Source organism: Gopherus flavomarginatus, chromosome 9 (assembly GCF_025201925.1).
Source record: "Gopherus flavomarginatus isolate rGopFla2 chromosome 9, rGopFla2.mat.asm, whole genome shotgun sequence".
NCBI lineage: Eukaryota > Metazoa > Chordata > Testudines > Testudinidae > Gopherus > Gopherus flavomarginatus.
Genome location: NC_066625.1, coordinates 40,345,568 through 40,362,493, shown reverse-complemented (window position 1 = coordinate 40,362,493; position 16,926 = coordinate 40,345,568). Strand labels below are relative to the sequence as shown.

The following is a 16,926-nucleotide window of genomic DNA, read 5'->3' as shown; positions in this document are numbered from 1 at the left end:
GGTGCTTACCTCAGGGGGCTCCCTGGAAGTGGTGACATCCCTCATCTTCTAGGGGGAGTCACAGCCAGGGGCCTCTGCATGCTGCCTCTGTCTGCAGGCACCACCCCTGGAGCTCCCATTGGCCACGGTTCCTGGCCAATGGGAGCTGCAGAGCCAGTGCTTGGGGAGGAAGCAGCACGCAGAGCTGTGTGGCTGCACCTCCGCCTAGGAGCTGAGGGATGTCACCACTTGCAGGGAAGCACAAAACCCAAAACCCTTTCCCGGGTGTTCCCCAGCCAATGGGAGTTGCAGAGGTGGTGTTTAGGGTGGGAGCAGTGCACGGAGCTTCCCTGGCTGCCCCTGCACCTAGGAGCAGACGTGCTGGTCACTTCCGGGAGCTGCGTGGAGCCAGGGCAGGCAGGGAGCCTGGCTTAGCCACACTGCACCACTGACCAGACTTTTAACGGCCTGGTCAGCGGTGCTGAACAGAGCCGCCAGGGTCCCTTTTCGACCAAGCATTCTGGTTGAAAACTTGATGCCTGGCAACCCTCCTCTTCCTCCTCTCCCCTTCCCCAGCACCCCCACCTGGGCTGACCCCTCCAAGCACCTATGGTGCCCCTGGGCCACCCTCCTCCCCAAAGATTTATTCAGGGGTATATAGTACAAGTCATGGACAGGTGACGGGCCGTAAATTTTTATTTAATGCCTATGACTTGTCCATGACTTTTACTAAATATACCCATGACTAAAATGTAGCTGTACTCAGAACCCCCCATTGCATTTAGTGACTCACCCCCTAGAAGGTCACAACCCCCCAAGTAAGAAACACTGGATTAGAGCCAGGCAGAGTTCCTGAGGAAGAGGAAGAGCATTGTTCTGGCCGTTACCTTCTTGTGTGTGTTCTTTTGGCCAGGATAGTCTTCAGGTATTCATTGTAATAGCCACTCCCTACAACCTTAAAGAAAGCAGCACAAAAGCCCACTTGTTATTTGGATACAGGACACAGTCAGATGCCTGAAACAACGCCGTGGTTCTCTCTCCTTAGAGTGGTTATCTACAAGAAAGGCCCTATAGGTAGCCCTGTGCTCAAAGGTTTCCACCTTTGTCCAATTCTTGCTTCCCTTTTGACCCCTGTCCAAAGAAAACCCTTCCCTATATACATTCTTTAGGGAAAGCATTGCATCATCTACTGGCAGCCTCCAATATTGAATTGATTCAACATCTAGTATCTTCTTATAAATAGAGTCATTAAGCAGTTGCATTCAACTATAGAAATAAAACTTCCCCACCAAGAAGTGTTACCCAATCTTCATTTTAGATGAACAATTTTTATTGCCATTTTGCAACAAAACATTTGAGTCAATCACTCCAGAAGAAAACTGACTCATTCACTAGAGCCTAAATATCAATTGCAGGCTCCAAACCAGAAGACCATGTTGATACCAGACTGACCAAAAGGAAAACACTCAGTCCAATGCTGAGAAACGCTGGGAGCAGGATTTAGATTAACTAGAGGGTTCTTTAGACTAAATCCAGGATTTGGTATAACACTAAGAAATCTGCAAGGTGTGGATTTGTGTGTGTTTTGGGTTGGGGGTCAGGGAGGGAGTGTGTGTTATTACATTTTTAAATAGGTTTCCCCCCATATCCTCCAAACAAAGGTTGTCTGATCCTAAGGGATTATCCCATCCTACCATGAAAACTTAGGGGGCAAACAATGAGACATCAGTTCTGGGTTGAATGGGACCCATTGATGCCTAAGCTTCTTGAGCTAAGGAGTTTACACAGAAGAGAGATTTTCTTTCCTTCCAAATACAGCAAGATAAAAAAAACCAGAACCATCAAACCCGCTGTCCTCTGGGGCACTCGTGGGCACAGCCAGTGCGCCAAGAGCTTGCAGCTAGCACGGTTTATCTGGAGAACTTGGGACACGGAGGTGGCAAGTGGCAGGGGCTCAGCCAGAAGGAGCAGGTAGGGAATAGGCAATACTCTCAGCAAAGATTCAAGGATTAGGATTGACAGCACCTATGCTGAAGTAGGAGGAGCAGGCATTTAGAACATGTTAGACTAATTGCCTTCTTTCCTCACAGCCCAGAATGATGGCCGCAGATGGCTTCCATAGCCTGGATCATTCCAAGACAACTCAAAATGGAAGCATTCCCATGCTGAACAACAGCCAGCTGCTTTGCTGTCATCACAGGAAGTTTGTTATGCACCAGAGGTGCTGGAACAATTTTTATAGTGGAAATGCTGATGACAGAAGCCATGGAAATCATGTATTTGGTGTTTTTTATTACTACTTCAAGCCAGGAAGTGCAGCAGCACCCCTAGTTCCAGCACCACTGTTATGCACTGAACTGCAGGCACACTCCTCTTACTCTGGGAGATACAGGGAAGGACAGGAGCACCTTGCACATTGGTGGGAGCAACTAAAGTGCCAAATAGCAGCATTATGGGACTGTGACTGAAGCTGAGTTCCAAGGGGTAGGATCCTGGCAGGTGACCAAGCATCAACAGAACTGATGCATTAAAGATTGATAACTCAAGCTTGGGAGATGAGCACCTTCCAATCCCCCTTGCATGTAATGACACTTGGCTGGGGTGCAATCATGATGTTGCAAGGAAAGAGGAAATTCAGTATCTCAGGCCCCTTTTCAAACAGGGCTGATGCTGGATGTGGAGGAAGGCTGCCTACTAGGCCCATGGAATATTAGGGTTAGAAGGGACCTCAGAAGGTCATCTAGTCCAACCCCCTGCTCAAAGCAGGACCAATCCCCAGACAGATTTTTATCCCAATTCCCTAAATGGCCCCCTCAAGGATTGAACTCACAACTCTGAGTTTAGTAGGCCAATGCTTGAACCACTGAACCCTCCTCCCATGACAGCAGAGAGGAAATAAAATAGGAAGGCTTGTTGGCTTGGAAGAATGATTAAAAAGTAACTTCAGTGATTGCAAGCCCCAGAGTCAGGGGTGGGAACTGATGAATACAGAATCCGGGATAGGGTTTACTGGAGAGTCAATAGAACTGAGTGAAGAGGCTCAGCAGGTTGGCTCAAATGAACATATAAAAGTTTGATGTTCAGCTGACACCCATAGGTTTGCAAGCTCATGGGGACATTGACTTCCTCCATTTTTTGGGCAAGCCAGAAGTTCCCCTAGAACAGCCTGTTCTCCACCATTCCAGCTTCTGATCTTACCTGGAGCCCAGAAGTAATGAAATACAGTGGGGAAAGCTAATCAAATATTTTCAGAATTTGGACTAGAGCAGTGGTTCTCAAACTGCAGGTCAGGACCCCAAAGTGGGTTGCAATCCAGTTTTAATGGGGTCACCATGGCTGGCAATAGACTTGCTGGGGTTCAGGGCTGAAACCAAAGTCTGAGCCTCACCGCCCATGGCTGAAGCCCTCAAGTTTCGGTGCCCTACAGGGCGGCAGGGCTTGGGCTTTGGTCCCCCTTCCTGGGGTTACGTAGTAATTTTTGTTGTCAAAAGAGGGTTGTGATGCAATGAAGTCTGAGAAACCCTGGACTAGAGGCTCTGTTCACAGCTTAGTGTTTAGCTAAGTCAGTTCCTGAAGCCCAACTCTACAGAAACACACAGGGCCACCTTTGCAGAGCCTGCCTCTGGTTTTCACCCAGCCATTGCTATCCGCTCAGCTGATTAAGCCTGCACACGAGATACAGACATAAATAGCATGTGAGCAAGTGATGCACTCGGAAGCACTCAGTTTGTGCACACAATCATCCCAGTGTGCAAAGTTGGATGCGGAAAGTGTGCCTTACAATTGGAGAACTTGGGTGGCCTCATTCGACCCTAAGGGCTTGTCTACACTTGAAAGTTATTTTGGATTAGGATGGGGCGTGAATTTTAAAAAGTCACACAGTAGCTATTCGGGAGCAAGAGTGTGCCCACAAAGGGAACTACTGCAAGTAAATTTCCCTGTAGATAAACTCTAAGTAGAAGGCCGGACAGATGTGGTAACGATATGAGAAAACCATCTGGCAGAGCAATGACTAGTCAAAAGCATTCAATGACCATGGACTTCAGAAAACAAAGATCAGTACCTCAAGCATTTTCACTACAAAATGCGGATGATCTATTTTGCACATAAAAACAGGAGAGTCCTGTTATTAAGAAAAAAAAATTATACACATGGCATTTAAAGTATTGCAAAACTGACCAGTTTTCATGCCAATAAGACAATACACTACAAAATGTGTTTTAAAAAAAAGACATAAAATACAGGCAATGGCATATTTCTTGAAAGTTGTCTGATTCATGACACATTTTTTGTTTCTTCTATAGCCACATCTGGTCTGCTGGGCACATCTTCAGCTCTGGTCACTGATACTAAAGTCTCATTCACTAATTAATTAGCTCACATATATGATCAAAATTTGAACCAATAACTGGTACATAACTGTTGCACAGGAGTGCGACTAACATAAGGGGGGAAATTGATATTTTCTTTGACTCTTAGCGGAGTAAACATAACATAGATTTGATAGAAAGCTGCAGTGTATTACCTCTCTAGCAGCTGGTTTCTTCTGTGTGAAGCTCCTGACAAGCAGCACTGGATACCAAATGCTCAGGACAATGAGGCAGAGGATAATAGGAACATAAGACAGCAGGGAATAATATCTGTAAATCTGGGGAGAAGGGGATAGCTGATAAGTGTGGTTATCACTTCATACTTCAGCACAAACCTGTACCTAGGTCACAGTACATAGAATACTACAACTTCCTACTCCTGTTTCCCCTCCATCCAAAGAGTTCAGATTCAGTTTAGGGTTCCTCAGGTGCTTGCAGATGCCCAGAATGCAGCAATAGCCAAAAGCCTTTTTCCATCTGCATTGGGTTAGGAGGTTGCAAGGGCTCAGCTCTGATGTGGCCTGCACTACATTTATGCACACCTTCGGCTCCTTCAAGAAGAACCTGACTTGAGGCTTCATCGTGAAAGAGAGTCTCCCAGTTCCAAGCACCAGCCATTCATCCCCACTCCCTTTCCACTTACCTGGAGATGTCTTTAGTAGCTGATGTGACCAGGAAGGAAGAACAATGCTCAGGTTATGCATCTCGTTTGCATTTACCTTGGGCGACTGAGGGCAGTCCACTTTCTGCCAGATATGGACCACACAGTGGCACCAGGAGAGCAAGCAGCCTACGAAGTACCCGGCTCGGTGTCTGATTGTGGCGCATGCAATTAAAGGATAATAGAAGGCAGGGTAATAGAGCAAAGCCATGATCTTCCAGTACTCTAAACAAGAGTGAGGGGAGAGAAAAAACAAAATTGCAGAGCTCTCAGTACAAGGATTAATAGGCAAAGTGATACCCGTGACTTGTATATCGGGTTAAGAGATGTTAAGCACCCAAAGCTGGAGACTGGAAACCTAGTCCATGTTAACGGCATGCAGGGACAGCCAGCGATGGCACCTCTCTTCCCCTTGGCACCACCATCACACAAGGGCTTCGCATCAGCCTGCCCCATGCAAAATGCTCACTGGATGAGACCTTAGCGGTGCTGCCTTCGCTTAGCAGAGTTTAACTGCTGGGATGCCTTTGCTTTGCCATATGAAGCTCAGATGAACCCTCACCTTTTAGATCAAGGCACTTTCCCTCCAGCCCCAGTTGGTTTTGTCTGCTTCATTTCAGAGGAACTCAGCATCTGCAGCTCCCATTCACATCAACTGGAGCTCTGGCTTCCCAGTGCCTCTACGGCAGGCACCGCCAGTACTAATGCAAGTGATGGAACGGCAGTACTAGGCAGGGCCTGACAGAGCACAAGGCTGCTTCACAAAGTTTGGCCTGAGTCACAACAGCTCTGTCTTTTTCAACAAAGCCCCACCCCCTCCTCCCCCAGTTGTAAAATGGTCCATTGTTAGCAATAGCATATGCTGTCTGAAAATGTGGAGTATGTTTGCACTGATTTGTGTGCAAGAGGAAATGCAATAGATTGGTCAAATGTTGCCTAGGTGCAGGGTCAGGGAGGGCCCAACATATTTAAAATGAACAAATGTGTGTGTGTGGGGGAAATGTAGCCAAAAAACGTAGACAGTTATTCAGGGTATCACCCAGTTAGAGGAAAGCCTGCACCAGGTCTGAACGAGATCCCTGTGCCCACCTGGGACAGCCTGTGGGGACAGCCCTAGCTTCTGAGGGTACCAATGGATTGAAATAGCAAAACATCCGCAAACTTCAGAAAGGGATGGCCCAGTGCCACCTGCATTACCTCGACTACGTGGGGAGGAGCTGGCAATGAAAGGCAGGGGGTCGGAATCCAGCACCAGCACACAAACAGAAGAGAAGAGGATTCCAAACACTGCTGCCACTAGCCCCTGGTGGTCCTCCGCCTCCAAGAAATTCACAGGGCTGCAACAATTGGTGGGTGGGAGAGGAGGGTTAGAATGAGAACAGATAGGGTGCCCCTCACCCCCACCTCCCCATGGAGACCACCTTTCCCTCTGCTGCAGACAGCTTGAGAGAGAAGGGCACAGAGGTTTGGGACACCACATCCACCTGTCTCTGCCACAAAGGGTAACCACTAGGAGCATCACACAACAGCTGGGATAGGGAGTTATCATAAAGCCCCCATTGAGTGACCAGTGGGATGTACCCATGTGTCCCATTTTCCAGCACGGCTCATCACCACAGTATCTGGATGGGTCCCCCATGCCCCTTGTTTAGCTGGAAGAAACTGAGCCCCAACTTGACCCTGCCATAGCCACACTCTGGCCTTCTCTGAGCTGCCCTAAGGACAAAGGTGGTTCTTCATGGTAGTTGCTGAGTGTCCCAGTCACATTTGAAGGGAACATGGAGCTGCAACCTCTCTCAGGGGTGGATAATTCTTATTTCTACTGCCCCAAAGGCATGCATGGTGATTTACAGACTAAACAGTAAGGTCATGGGAATTCATGATCCATATGGTTCTGTGGATATGGGAAAGCGGTGCATGTGATATATCTTGACTTTAGCAAAGCTTCTGATATGGTCTCCCACAGTATTCTTGACAGCAAGTTAAAGAAGTATGGATTGGATGAATGGACTATAAGGTGGATAGAAAGCTGGCTAGATCATCGGGCTCAACGGGTAGTGATCAATGGCTCAATGTCTAGTTGGCAGCCGGTATCAAGCACAGTGCCCCAGGGGTCGGTCTTGGGGCTGGTTTTGTTCAACATCTTCATTATGATCTGGATCATGGGATGGATTTCACCCTCAGCAAGTTTACAGATGACACTAAGCTGGGGGGGAGGTAGATATGCTGGAGGGCAGGAATAGGGTCCAGAGTGACCTAGCAAATTGGAAAATTGGGCCAAAAGAAATCGGATGAGGTTCAACAAAGACAAGTGTAGACTCCTGCACTTAGGATAGAAGAATCCCATGGACTACTACAGGCTGGGGACCGACTGGCCAAGCAGCAATTCTGCAGAAAAGGACCTGGGGATTACAGTGGACGAGAAGCTGGATATGAGTCAGCAGTGTGCCCTTGTTGCCAAAAAGGCCAATGGCTTATTGGGCTGTATTAGGAGGAGTATTGCCAGCAGGTCGAGAGAAGTGATTATTCCCCTCTATTTGGCACTGGTGAGGCCACATCTGGAGTATTGCATCCAGTTTTGGTCCTCCCACTACAGAAGGGATGTGGACAAATTGGCGAGAGTCCAGTGGCAGGCAATGAAAATAATTAGGGGGCTGGGGCACATGACTTACAAGGAGAGGCTGAGGGAACTGCACAAGGGAGGAGTGAGGGGAGATTTGATAGCAGCCTTCAACTATCCGAAGGGGGGTTTGAAAGAGGACGGAACTCAGCTGTTCTCAGTGGTGACAAATGACAGAACAAGAAGCAATGGTCACAAGTTGCAATGGGGGAGGTCTAGGTTGGATATTAGGAAACATTATTTCACTGGGAGAGTGGTGAAGCACTGGAATGGGTTATCTAGGGAGGTGGGGAATCTCCATCCATAGAGATTTTTAAGGCCCAGCTTGACAAAGTCGTGGCTGGGATGATTTAGTTGGTGTTGGTCCTGATTTGAGCAGAGGGTTGGATTAGATGACCTCCTGAGGTCTCTTCCAACCCTAATCTTCTCTGATCAGGGCTGCCACACGAATGGCAGAGTGACTCAGAAGCAACCATCCTGGTCATAGCTCTTAGTTTGCCTAAAGGAAAGCTTCCCCATGCTCTTAGGTCAGTTTGCTGGGGGAAGAGGAGTGGAAGGGGGGGAAAGCCATGAAAGCAGTAAAGCGAAGAAGGTTCAAATCAGGTTAGATAAAGCTCCAAACTTTAAGATTCTTACTGTGAACTTGGAGATAGCTGAAAATTTTGACTAGAAAGAGACTGATCCAGCCCTTCCTGCTCTAGCCTGGGATCTGAAACACAGCCTTGAATTCTGCATCTGCCATTTCACCTCCTAGCCTAGTTACATGCCATGCTGTAAAGTGCCAAGCTACCCAATAGCCAACTGTCTGAAAATCAGAACACTAGATACACTAAGGGCTAATAAGTGCACCCACCGAACTGTGCTCACAATCTTTTCAGATGGCAAAATCAGAGACAGTTGAGGAATCGGGTCCATTGAGAGATTTCAGCAATTCCAGTCTGAACAGCATCAGGGAGTGCAGAGTCACATGAAAACAAATGTAAACCTCAGCCAAGGTTGCTTGTGGGGCAAAGGGAGCAGTGTTGGTGGATATGTGCAGAGGTGTGGATATGGGATTATTCTGGGTACCTCAACAGTCCAGGTGCTCCATTCCAAGAGCTTTTATAGAAGCTCTTGCGCTTCACCAACAGAGACAAGATTATCAGGACGGCCAGCTGCAAAGAAAGCCAATGACAAATAATCAAAACAGTACAAGTACCTATGAGGGTGCAACCCCCTGGCCCCATCTCTTTAAACACTGGCCCCATGGGTGGATGTCAGATACCCAATGAGGGGTGCGGCTGTGCAAGAAGGTGCCAAACAGAGAGATGCTTATAGGTCTAAGCAACAGGGAATCAACAGTGGGCAATAAATCAGTCCCTGCCTGAGAGGGCTTGCGGCTCCCACGCGCAGGTAGGTGAAGCAACTGAATAAAGGGCAGGAACACGGTCCGTGTGTCCCAGAATGAACCAGAGAACAAGAAAGGGAGATAGATCCTCAGCTGACGTACATCTGTAGCTCCCATTGACTGTACCGGAGCCAGGCTGATTTATACACATGAGCTGAGGATCTGGCCCTTATCCTCACCCCAGTATTTGAACAGAACAAAGTGGGTCAATACAGTCTCTTGCCACCCCACTCCTTGTAACCTCTCTTCCTTCCTCCATCACTCCAGTGGTTTCACCTTAGATGCACTGTCCTTTTGTGGTAATAGTCCCGTTTCCAGGACACCAGATTTGTCCCTGTGCTGGGTGGCTCTCCTAACCTTGTGGATATACAGGCTCAACTAGTTCTGCTAGGGCCACTTAGGCCCCAGCATGACTCTGTTGAAGGGAAGCATGATCAGCAATGGGGGAACTCCAGAGAGGCCAAGAGGAGTGCCCAGTTATTTAGGTTTTTCTCCCAACTACTCTAAACTTTGGGTGGTGGTGACCAAATGTCATTACCAATTAGTGCCCAAGTGAGTGGCCTGGGTGAAGAGTTGAAGGCAAAGAGGATTTCAGTGGAGTTCTAGTGGACAGGCATCTATCTTGCAAAATGACTACTGTTATTGGCATGCTTCCTGGGAGCCTTTGAAGAGGGGTCAAAGGCTGAGTGGGACACAGGGACCAAATTACCCTAAAAGCAACACCTTGGGCAGCAGGTGGAAACACAAAGTCCGGGCTGCAGCAGATCATCTGTTCTTCTGATAAGCTACCTAAAGAGGTGCCTGACTGACAGCTCTGCTGAGTTAAACCTCCAATCCCCACATGACAGAAACAGAATGGACAGGAGTAGTGCAGGCACTCATATCACACTCACGAGCACGGCTCACAGATTAAGGGCAGAAGGGCCCTTGATGATCATCTGACTTTCTGGATAGTCCCGGCCAGAGAAGCTCCCCCAGTAATTACTGTCTCAACGACACGGATGGACAGACGAGACTTCCCTCAGAAAGCTGAACAAGCCCAGCCTCATCCAAAGATGGAATCTCTGCAGATACTTACAGATATAGGAGCCATGCAGGTGTGATAAAGACGGTAGGAGATGGTGGGATTGCAGGCTAGGATAACACTAGGAAGCACACTGAAAGAAAATAAATAAATCCACTCAAAATATATTCATTACATAAAGGAGGACCAAAGACTTCTGTAATCACATGTGCTATGCCTAGAGGAGCTTGGGGAGAATTCTGCAGTAGGTGTCCTTCCAGCCTCAAGGGAAAAGTATATTTTAGATTCCCTATCGATTGCACTTGTGTCAATAACTTAGCCATGCCAACAAAAAGCTTGCCTTCTGAGGAGCAGCCCAAAGGGATGCTAGGTAGATTTTACATAGTAGTTGAAATATATTCCACTAATAGGAAAGGATACGTACAGTAATTCCTCACTTAACATTGTAGTTATGTTCCTGAAAAATGCTACTTTAAGTGAAATGATGTTAAATGAATCCAATTTCCCCATAAGAATTAATGTAAATATGGGAGGTTAGGTTCCAGGGAATTTTTTTTCGCCAGACAAAAGACTATATATACACACACAGGCACAGACACATATATACATAGTATACGTTTTAAACAAATAATTTAATACTGTACACAGCAATGATGATTGGTTGAAGTGGTGGAGTCAGAGGGTAGGATATTTCCCAGGGAATGCCTTTCTGCTACATGATGAACTAACATTTGGCTGAGTCCTCAAGGGTTAACATGTTGTTGCTAATGTAGCCTCACACTCTACCAGGTAGCAGGAATGAAAGGAGGCGCAGACACAGAGACACACACCGTATGCATGCGTGAGTGTGTGTGAGAGAAAGGCACGGTGTGTGTGTGTGTGTCGAGAGAGAGATAGATATGTATATATATGTATATATATATGCATTGTCCCTTTAAGGGGGGGAGTCATAGCTCAGTGGTTTGAGCATTGGCCTGCTAAACCCAGGGCTGTGAGTTCAATCCTTGAGAGGGCCAGTTAGGGATCTGGGGCAAAAATCAGTAGTTGGTCCTGCTAGTGAAGGCAGGGGGCTGGACTCAATGACCTTTCAAAGTCCCTTCCAGTTCTAGGAGATAGGTATATCTCCAATTATTATAATTATAAAAGTACACTGTCCCTACTATACATACATTGCCCTTTTAAGTAGATCAGCAAGTTGAGACAGTACCTGCTGCCAGCAAGCTCCCTCTGTCCTGATCCCTGTCCTGTCCTCCCCTGCTCTGCTGATGGGGCAAAGGAGCAGGGGCACTGGGGATACCCTGATATCAGCAGCCATCTTCCCCCCCGCCCCTCTCACACAGCAAGCAGGAGGCTCCCAGGAGCAGCACAGGGCAGTGGGGGGACGGACAACTGAACTGCCCTGCAACTGATAGCTGGATGGCTGCAGTACAGAGAACTTAAGGGAGCTGACAGGGGGCCATTGGCCTACCTTGGTTCCAAGCCCCCACCAGCTTCAATGGGCTGCTCTTCCTGCAAGCAGTGGACAAAGCAGGCAGCTGACAAACGAAGTTATAAGGGAGCACTGCACAACTTTAAATGAACATGTTCTCTAATAATTGATCAGCAATGAAACAACTTTAACCCAGATGACTTTAAGTGAGGAGTTCCTGTACTACAAAAGTAACAGCAACCAAATGACAGAGGGGCTGGAAGGGCTTATGTATGAGCAAAGATTAAAAGACACTCAATATGCATTCCTTAGCTCAGTGACTCAGGGAGACTGATCATCATGTAAAACGTGTTTGACAGAAGTAAATACCACAGCCAGGAAAGAGAAGGGGAATTGTTTAGAGTGGACCAAGGCAAAATAACGAGGAGCAATAGGTTCTAATTAAGCAGAGGAAAGTTTAGGTTGAATATGAAGTCAAGTTACTTAACAACAAGCCCAGTCCTGCCAGCATTGAAGACAATGAGCCTTTTGCCATTGACTTTAATGTGAGCAGGATGGCATCTGATGGCTGTGAAAGAGGCTGCTGAGGGAGGTAATTACAGACCTATTCCTCACATAGTTTGGACAAAGCACTGGGGAATGTTTAGAGGAATGGGGTCAGAGAGGCTAGGTGATGCTTCTAAGGTCCCAGCCAGACTCAATGTCAGTCACCCCCAAACGCTGAGTCCCAGTCCTATGTTAATTTCATCAGGCAAAAGCAGCTGGAGGATTTGAGTAGGAATGGGAAACAAAAATTCAGATTTCTGTGAACAATCTTGGGGCACAGAGTCTACAATTCAGTCTGAGTCGCTCACAAAAGTTTCCAGAGCTAGGACAGAAGTACCACAAAATCCACATGGGGGCAGAGAGAAAGTGTTTTAAGAACTTTTCCAAACCTTTATAAAGGTTCAGGAAGAGTTTTGGATGAAACCTTGGTTCATGCATCCTTAGTTTTAATGGAATTCTATGCGAGGATCAAAAGCCTCTTGGTTTGAAAAACATTCTTGCTTCATATTACATGTCCCACAGGTCCCTTGATTTTGATGTAGCCTCCAGAGATGAGTTATCCTGTGACAATACCCCATTCATTCTGTTGATGTTACCTCTCAACTATAGTTTTATGCCACATATATCCAGCCACATTTGAATGTTTAAAGGCGTCTGAAACACAGCCAGGAGTCTAATGGCCCAAGCACAGAGCTAGAGTCTTAAGTTCTAGATTTGACTTTCACCAGTTTGCCCTGTGACGACGGAGAAGTCATTTAATCTCTCCATTGTGTCACTTTCCCAATCTGTAAAACAGGGATAATAGTGCTTCACTATCTTTGTAAGGTGCTCTGAAAGCCACATCTGTGCAACACTCTGTAACGATTATCATCATTATTGAACACCATTTGGTTTTAGATACTTAGAGAGCATACTGACCTTTAGCAATCAGGGCTATTGTGCTGACTGCAGGCAAACTGTAACATATGCACATGAGCCTTCCCAAGCAGATTTCCATTGACTCCTGCAGAGCCGAGTTTCAGACCAGGAAGAACCCGTACTCTCTGTATTTATAAGTTGTTCTGAGGTTACCATTAATCCAGTTATAGATACTATAGATGCAGCTGTGGAAGCAGAACTGAAAATCTGTCCATCTGTCCTTATGGTCAGAGTGCAATAGAGGAACCTTACATTTTAAATTAGTGCTAACCACACAGCAAGTGTATAAACCTATTATAAAGCAATCATTAACTGCTTCTACAAGCAGTCTGCATTTACAAATACATTCAGCTATTCCTGTTCCTCTTCTCTGCTAACTGCTCTCCTTTGCCATGTCTGAAGTCTCCCTTCATCTCAGGCCTGGTCTACACTAGGGGGTGAGGTCGATGTAAGATATGCAACTTCAGCTACGTGAATAGCATAGCTGAAGTCGAAGTATCTTATTCCAACTTACCTCCCATCCTCACAGCGTGGGATCGATGGCCACAGCTCCCCGTCGACTCCGCTACTGCCGCTCACTCTGCTGGAGTTCCGGAGACGACGGGTGCGCTTTCGGGGATCGATATATCGCATCTAGATGAGACACGATATATCGATCCCCGATAAACTGATCGCTACCCGCCGATCTGGCGGGTAGTGTAGAATACCCTCAGCATTCCCCAGCCCCACAGAAGCACCACACACTTTCCATCTGAATGGCTTTTATTTTAAAAGCAAAATAAACAAGAGCAAATAAAGTCTCCAAAGAGCGGCGTGTCTCCTCTGTAACAGGCAAAAACAGCTGGTGGCTATGCAGTATGAGATGAATTCCTCTCCACTCATGAGCCACTCAAAACAAGGTCACAAGGCGAAGTGAGATATATACCCCACAGCACCAAACACCCTCATAAGCAGTTACAATGGAACAGTCCATCATTAACTCACAATGTAGAGTTAAGGATTGATCAGCCAAGGAAGTTATTTGATTAGCTGAACATTGCAAATTGTCGTACAATAGTAACAGCTTCCACTTATACGTGAACTGTCATCTGAGGACTTAAAATCAGCCTACAAAAGGTGTGTTGGAATCATTACACCATTATAGTGATAGGTAGACTGAGGCACATTGTATTCTGAACATGACAGAACAAGGCAGTGCCCTGGGCACATCGCCTTGACTTTGGAACAAGCAGAGAAAGGACCGACCTGACTGAACCAAAGACCCAAAGGACTGACCTGACTGAACCAAAAGACTTTCCTTTAAAAAAGGGAAGGAGGAGGATCCAGGGAACTACAGGCCAGTCAGCCTCACCTCAGTCCCATGAAAACTTATGGAGCAGGTCCTCAGGAATCAATTCTGAAGCACTTAGAGGAGAAGAAAGTGATCAGGAACAATCAGCATGGATTCACCAAGGGCAAGTCATGCCTGACTGACCTAATTGCCTTCTATGATGAGATAACTGGTTCTGCGGATGAGGGGAAAGCACTGGATGTTATTCCTTGACTTTAGCAAAGCTTTTGATACGGTCTCCCACAGTATTCTTGCCATGAAGTTAAAGAAGTATGGGCTGAATGGACTATAAGGTGAATAGAAAGCTGGATAGATCATCGGGTTCAATAGGTAGAGATCAATGGCTCCATATCTAGTTAGCAGCCGGTATCAAGCGAAGTGCCCCAAGGGTTAGTCCTGGGGCTGGTTTTGTTCAATATCTTCATTAATTAATGATCTGGAGGATGGGTGTGGACTGCACCCTCAGCAAGTCTGCAGATGACACTAAACTGGGAAGAGTGGTAGATACACTGGAGGGTAGGGATAGGATACAGAGGGACCTGGACAAATTAGAATATTGGGCTGTGATGTTATGAGTGTGATATATCATCTCATTGAAAGATGACAGGGCCAGAAAATTAATTAACTCACCTCACCGACTGACCTGACCCATATGTGAACCTTAAGGACTGGTTAGGAAGATATGTAAATGAATAGAGCTTTGAAATGCAAGTCAGCATTGTTAGAGATCTCAAGGGTAGATGTTTGTTCAGGTCTTGTGATATGAGCAAACAAGTCTTGTCTATCACTATAGCTTTAATTCGAAGATCAAAAAAGGAACATCATCATTTAGGAAGATACTTGAGTGAAATAGTAGTATTGGCTATGTGTCTCTTTGAAGGTTGTGATGAGGTTCAACAAGGACAAGTGCAGAGTCCTACACTTAGGACGGAAGACTCCCATGCACTGCTATAGATTAGTGGCTAGGCAGCAGTTCTAAAGAAAAAGACCTAGGGGTTATGGTGGACAAGAAGCTGGATATGAGTCAACAGTGTGACCTTGTTGCCAAGAAAGCTAATGGCATTTTGGGCTGTATAAGTAGGGGCATTGCCAGCAGATTGAGGGACATGATCATTCCTCTCTATTCGACATTGGTGAGGCCTCATCTGGAGTACTGTGTCCAGTTTTGGGCCCCACACTACAAGAAAGATGTGGAAAAATTGGAAAGAATCCCGCAGAGGGCAACAAAAATTATTAGGGGGCTGGAGCACGTGATTTATGAGGAGAGACTGAGGCGATAGGGATTATTTAGTATGCAGAAGAGAAGAATGAGGGGGATTGGATAGCTGCTTTCAGCTACCTGAAAAGGGGTTCCAAAGAGGATGGATCTAGACTATTCTCAGTGGTAGCAGATAACAGAACAAGACGTAATGGTCTCAAGTTGCAGTGGGGGAGGTTTAGGTTGGATATTAGGAAAAACTTCCATTTCAGTGTTTCACCACCATTCTAATAAAGCCCTTGGGTCTTGGGCTGTTAGGTGGTAGTCAAGGCTCAGCTCAGTTTGCCTTCAAGGGCCCAGCCAGTTCATGGCACCATCCCTGCTTCAAAGACAAGACAGAGAAAGGGTGGAAGGAATTATTCCCATTTTTATAGCTGAGGAATTGAGGCACCCAGAGATTAAGCAAATGGCCCAAGGTCACCCAGGGAGCCTGTGGGAGAGCTAGGATTAGAACTCAGATTGTCCAAGTCCCAGTGAAGTGCCTTAACTACATGTTAAGAGGAAGCCTGATCACCACAAGCATGTGAGTTACATGCCAAGCTTGCACCATCCAGTTCTGCTCGCTAATAATTTCCCCATATACTTTAGAGCAGAACTGGAGGCAGTACTTGCCCTAACTGTGAAAATTCCAGTGAACTAATCTGCATGTTTTAATATGCAAATTACACCCCCAGATTCCAGCTGACTAAGCCTCCTCAAAAGGCTTCAAAGAGGTTGAGATAGGTCTCCATTCTCTTGCAGAAATGGAAGAGAAGCAAAGAGAAAAAGACAGCAAGATAGGAAAATGACAAAAATCAATAGAACCTTCTACAGGGACTCAGGGCCTGCGCTTCCATTTAGGCAGCCTAGGCAATCGCCTAGAGCACCAGGATTACTGGTGGGTGGCATTTTGCCGAAGGGGGCGGCAGGCAGCTCTGGTGGACCTGCTGCAGTCGTGCCTGTGGACGGTCGGCTGCTCCCGCGGCTCCAGTGGACCTCCCGCAGGCACGACTGCGGCAGCTCCACCGGAGCCGCGGACCAGCGGACCCTCCACAGGCACGACTGCGGCAGCTCCACCAGAGCCGCGGGACCAGGGCGCGGGGCGGCGAAATTGCTGTGCGCCTAGGGCGCTAAAACCCCTAGCACTGGTCCTGCAGGGACTCAGAATTTCTTGGGCTAGCCTTCTTACAAGGCACAGACACAAGTGAAGAGAGAACCTATGCAATAATGCTGAACAAACATGGAAAGGAAAAAAAACAAACAAAAAGTCTCCTCCAGGAGTTAATTTTTCTAGGCAAACTTGAATTAAAAAGTGCTAAACAACATCGTGAGTTGCCCTTACGTTTATTAGCTTATAAATACTTTTTGCAATATCAAGGTCTCAGACCTTATGGTGGTTCCAGCTTGTACCTATTGAGTTCTGGG

The 16,926-nt window shown here is 46.8% G+C and overlaps 1 protein-coding gene across 1 annotated transcript in view; it reads right to left on the bottom strand.

The window, feature by feature from the left end:
• STRA6 (signaling receptor and transporter of retinol STRA6) overlaps positions 1-16,926 on the bottom strand; it is a 40,188-nt gene that overhangs the window by 16,464 nt on the left and 6,798 nt on the right. The window contains exons 2-7 of the mRNA XM_050968207.1: positions 10,096-10,174; positions 8,699-8,784; positions 6,208-6,347; positions 5,069-5,235; positions 4,505-4,627; positions 867-934 (exon numbers count right to left, since the gene is read on the bottom strand). Coding sequence (XP_050824164.1) covers positions 867-934; positions 4,505-4,627; positions 5,069-5,235; positions 6,208-6,347; positions 8,699-8,784; positions 10,096-10,174 — 663 coding nt within the window. The remainder of the gene's footprint in view (positions 1-866; positions 935-4,504; positions 4,628-5,068; positions 5,236-6,207; positions 6,348-8,698; positions 8,785-10,095; positions 10,175-16,926) is intronic.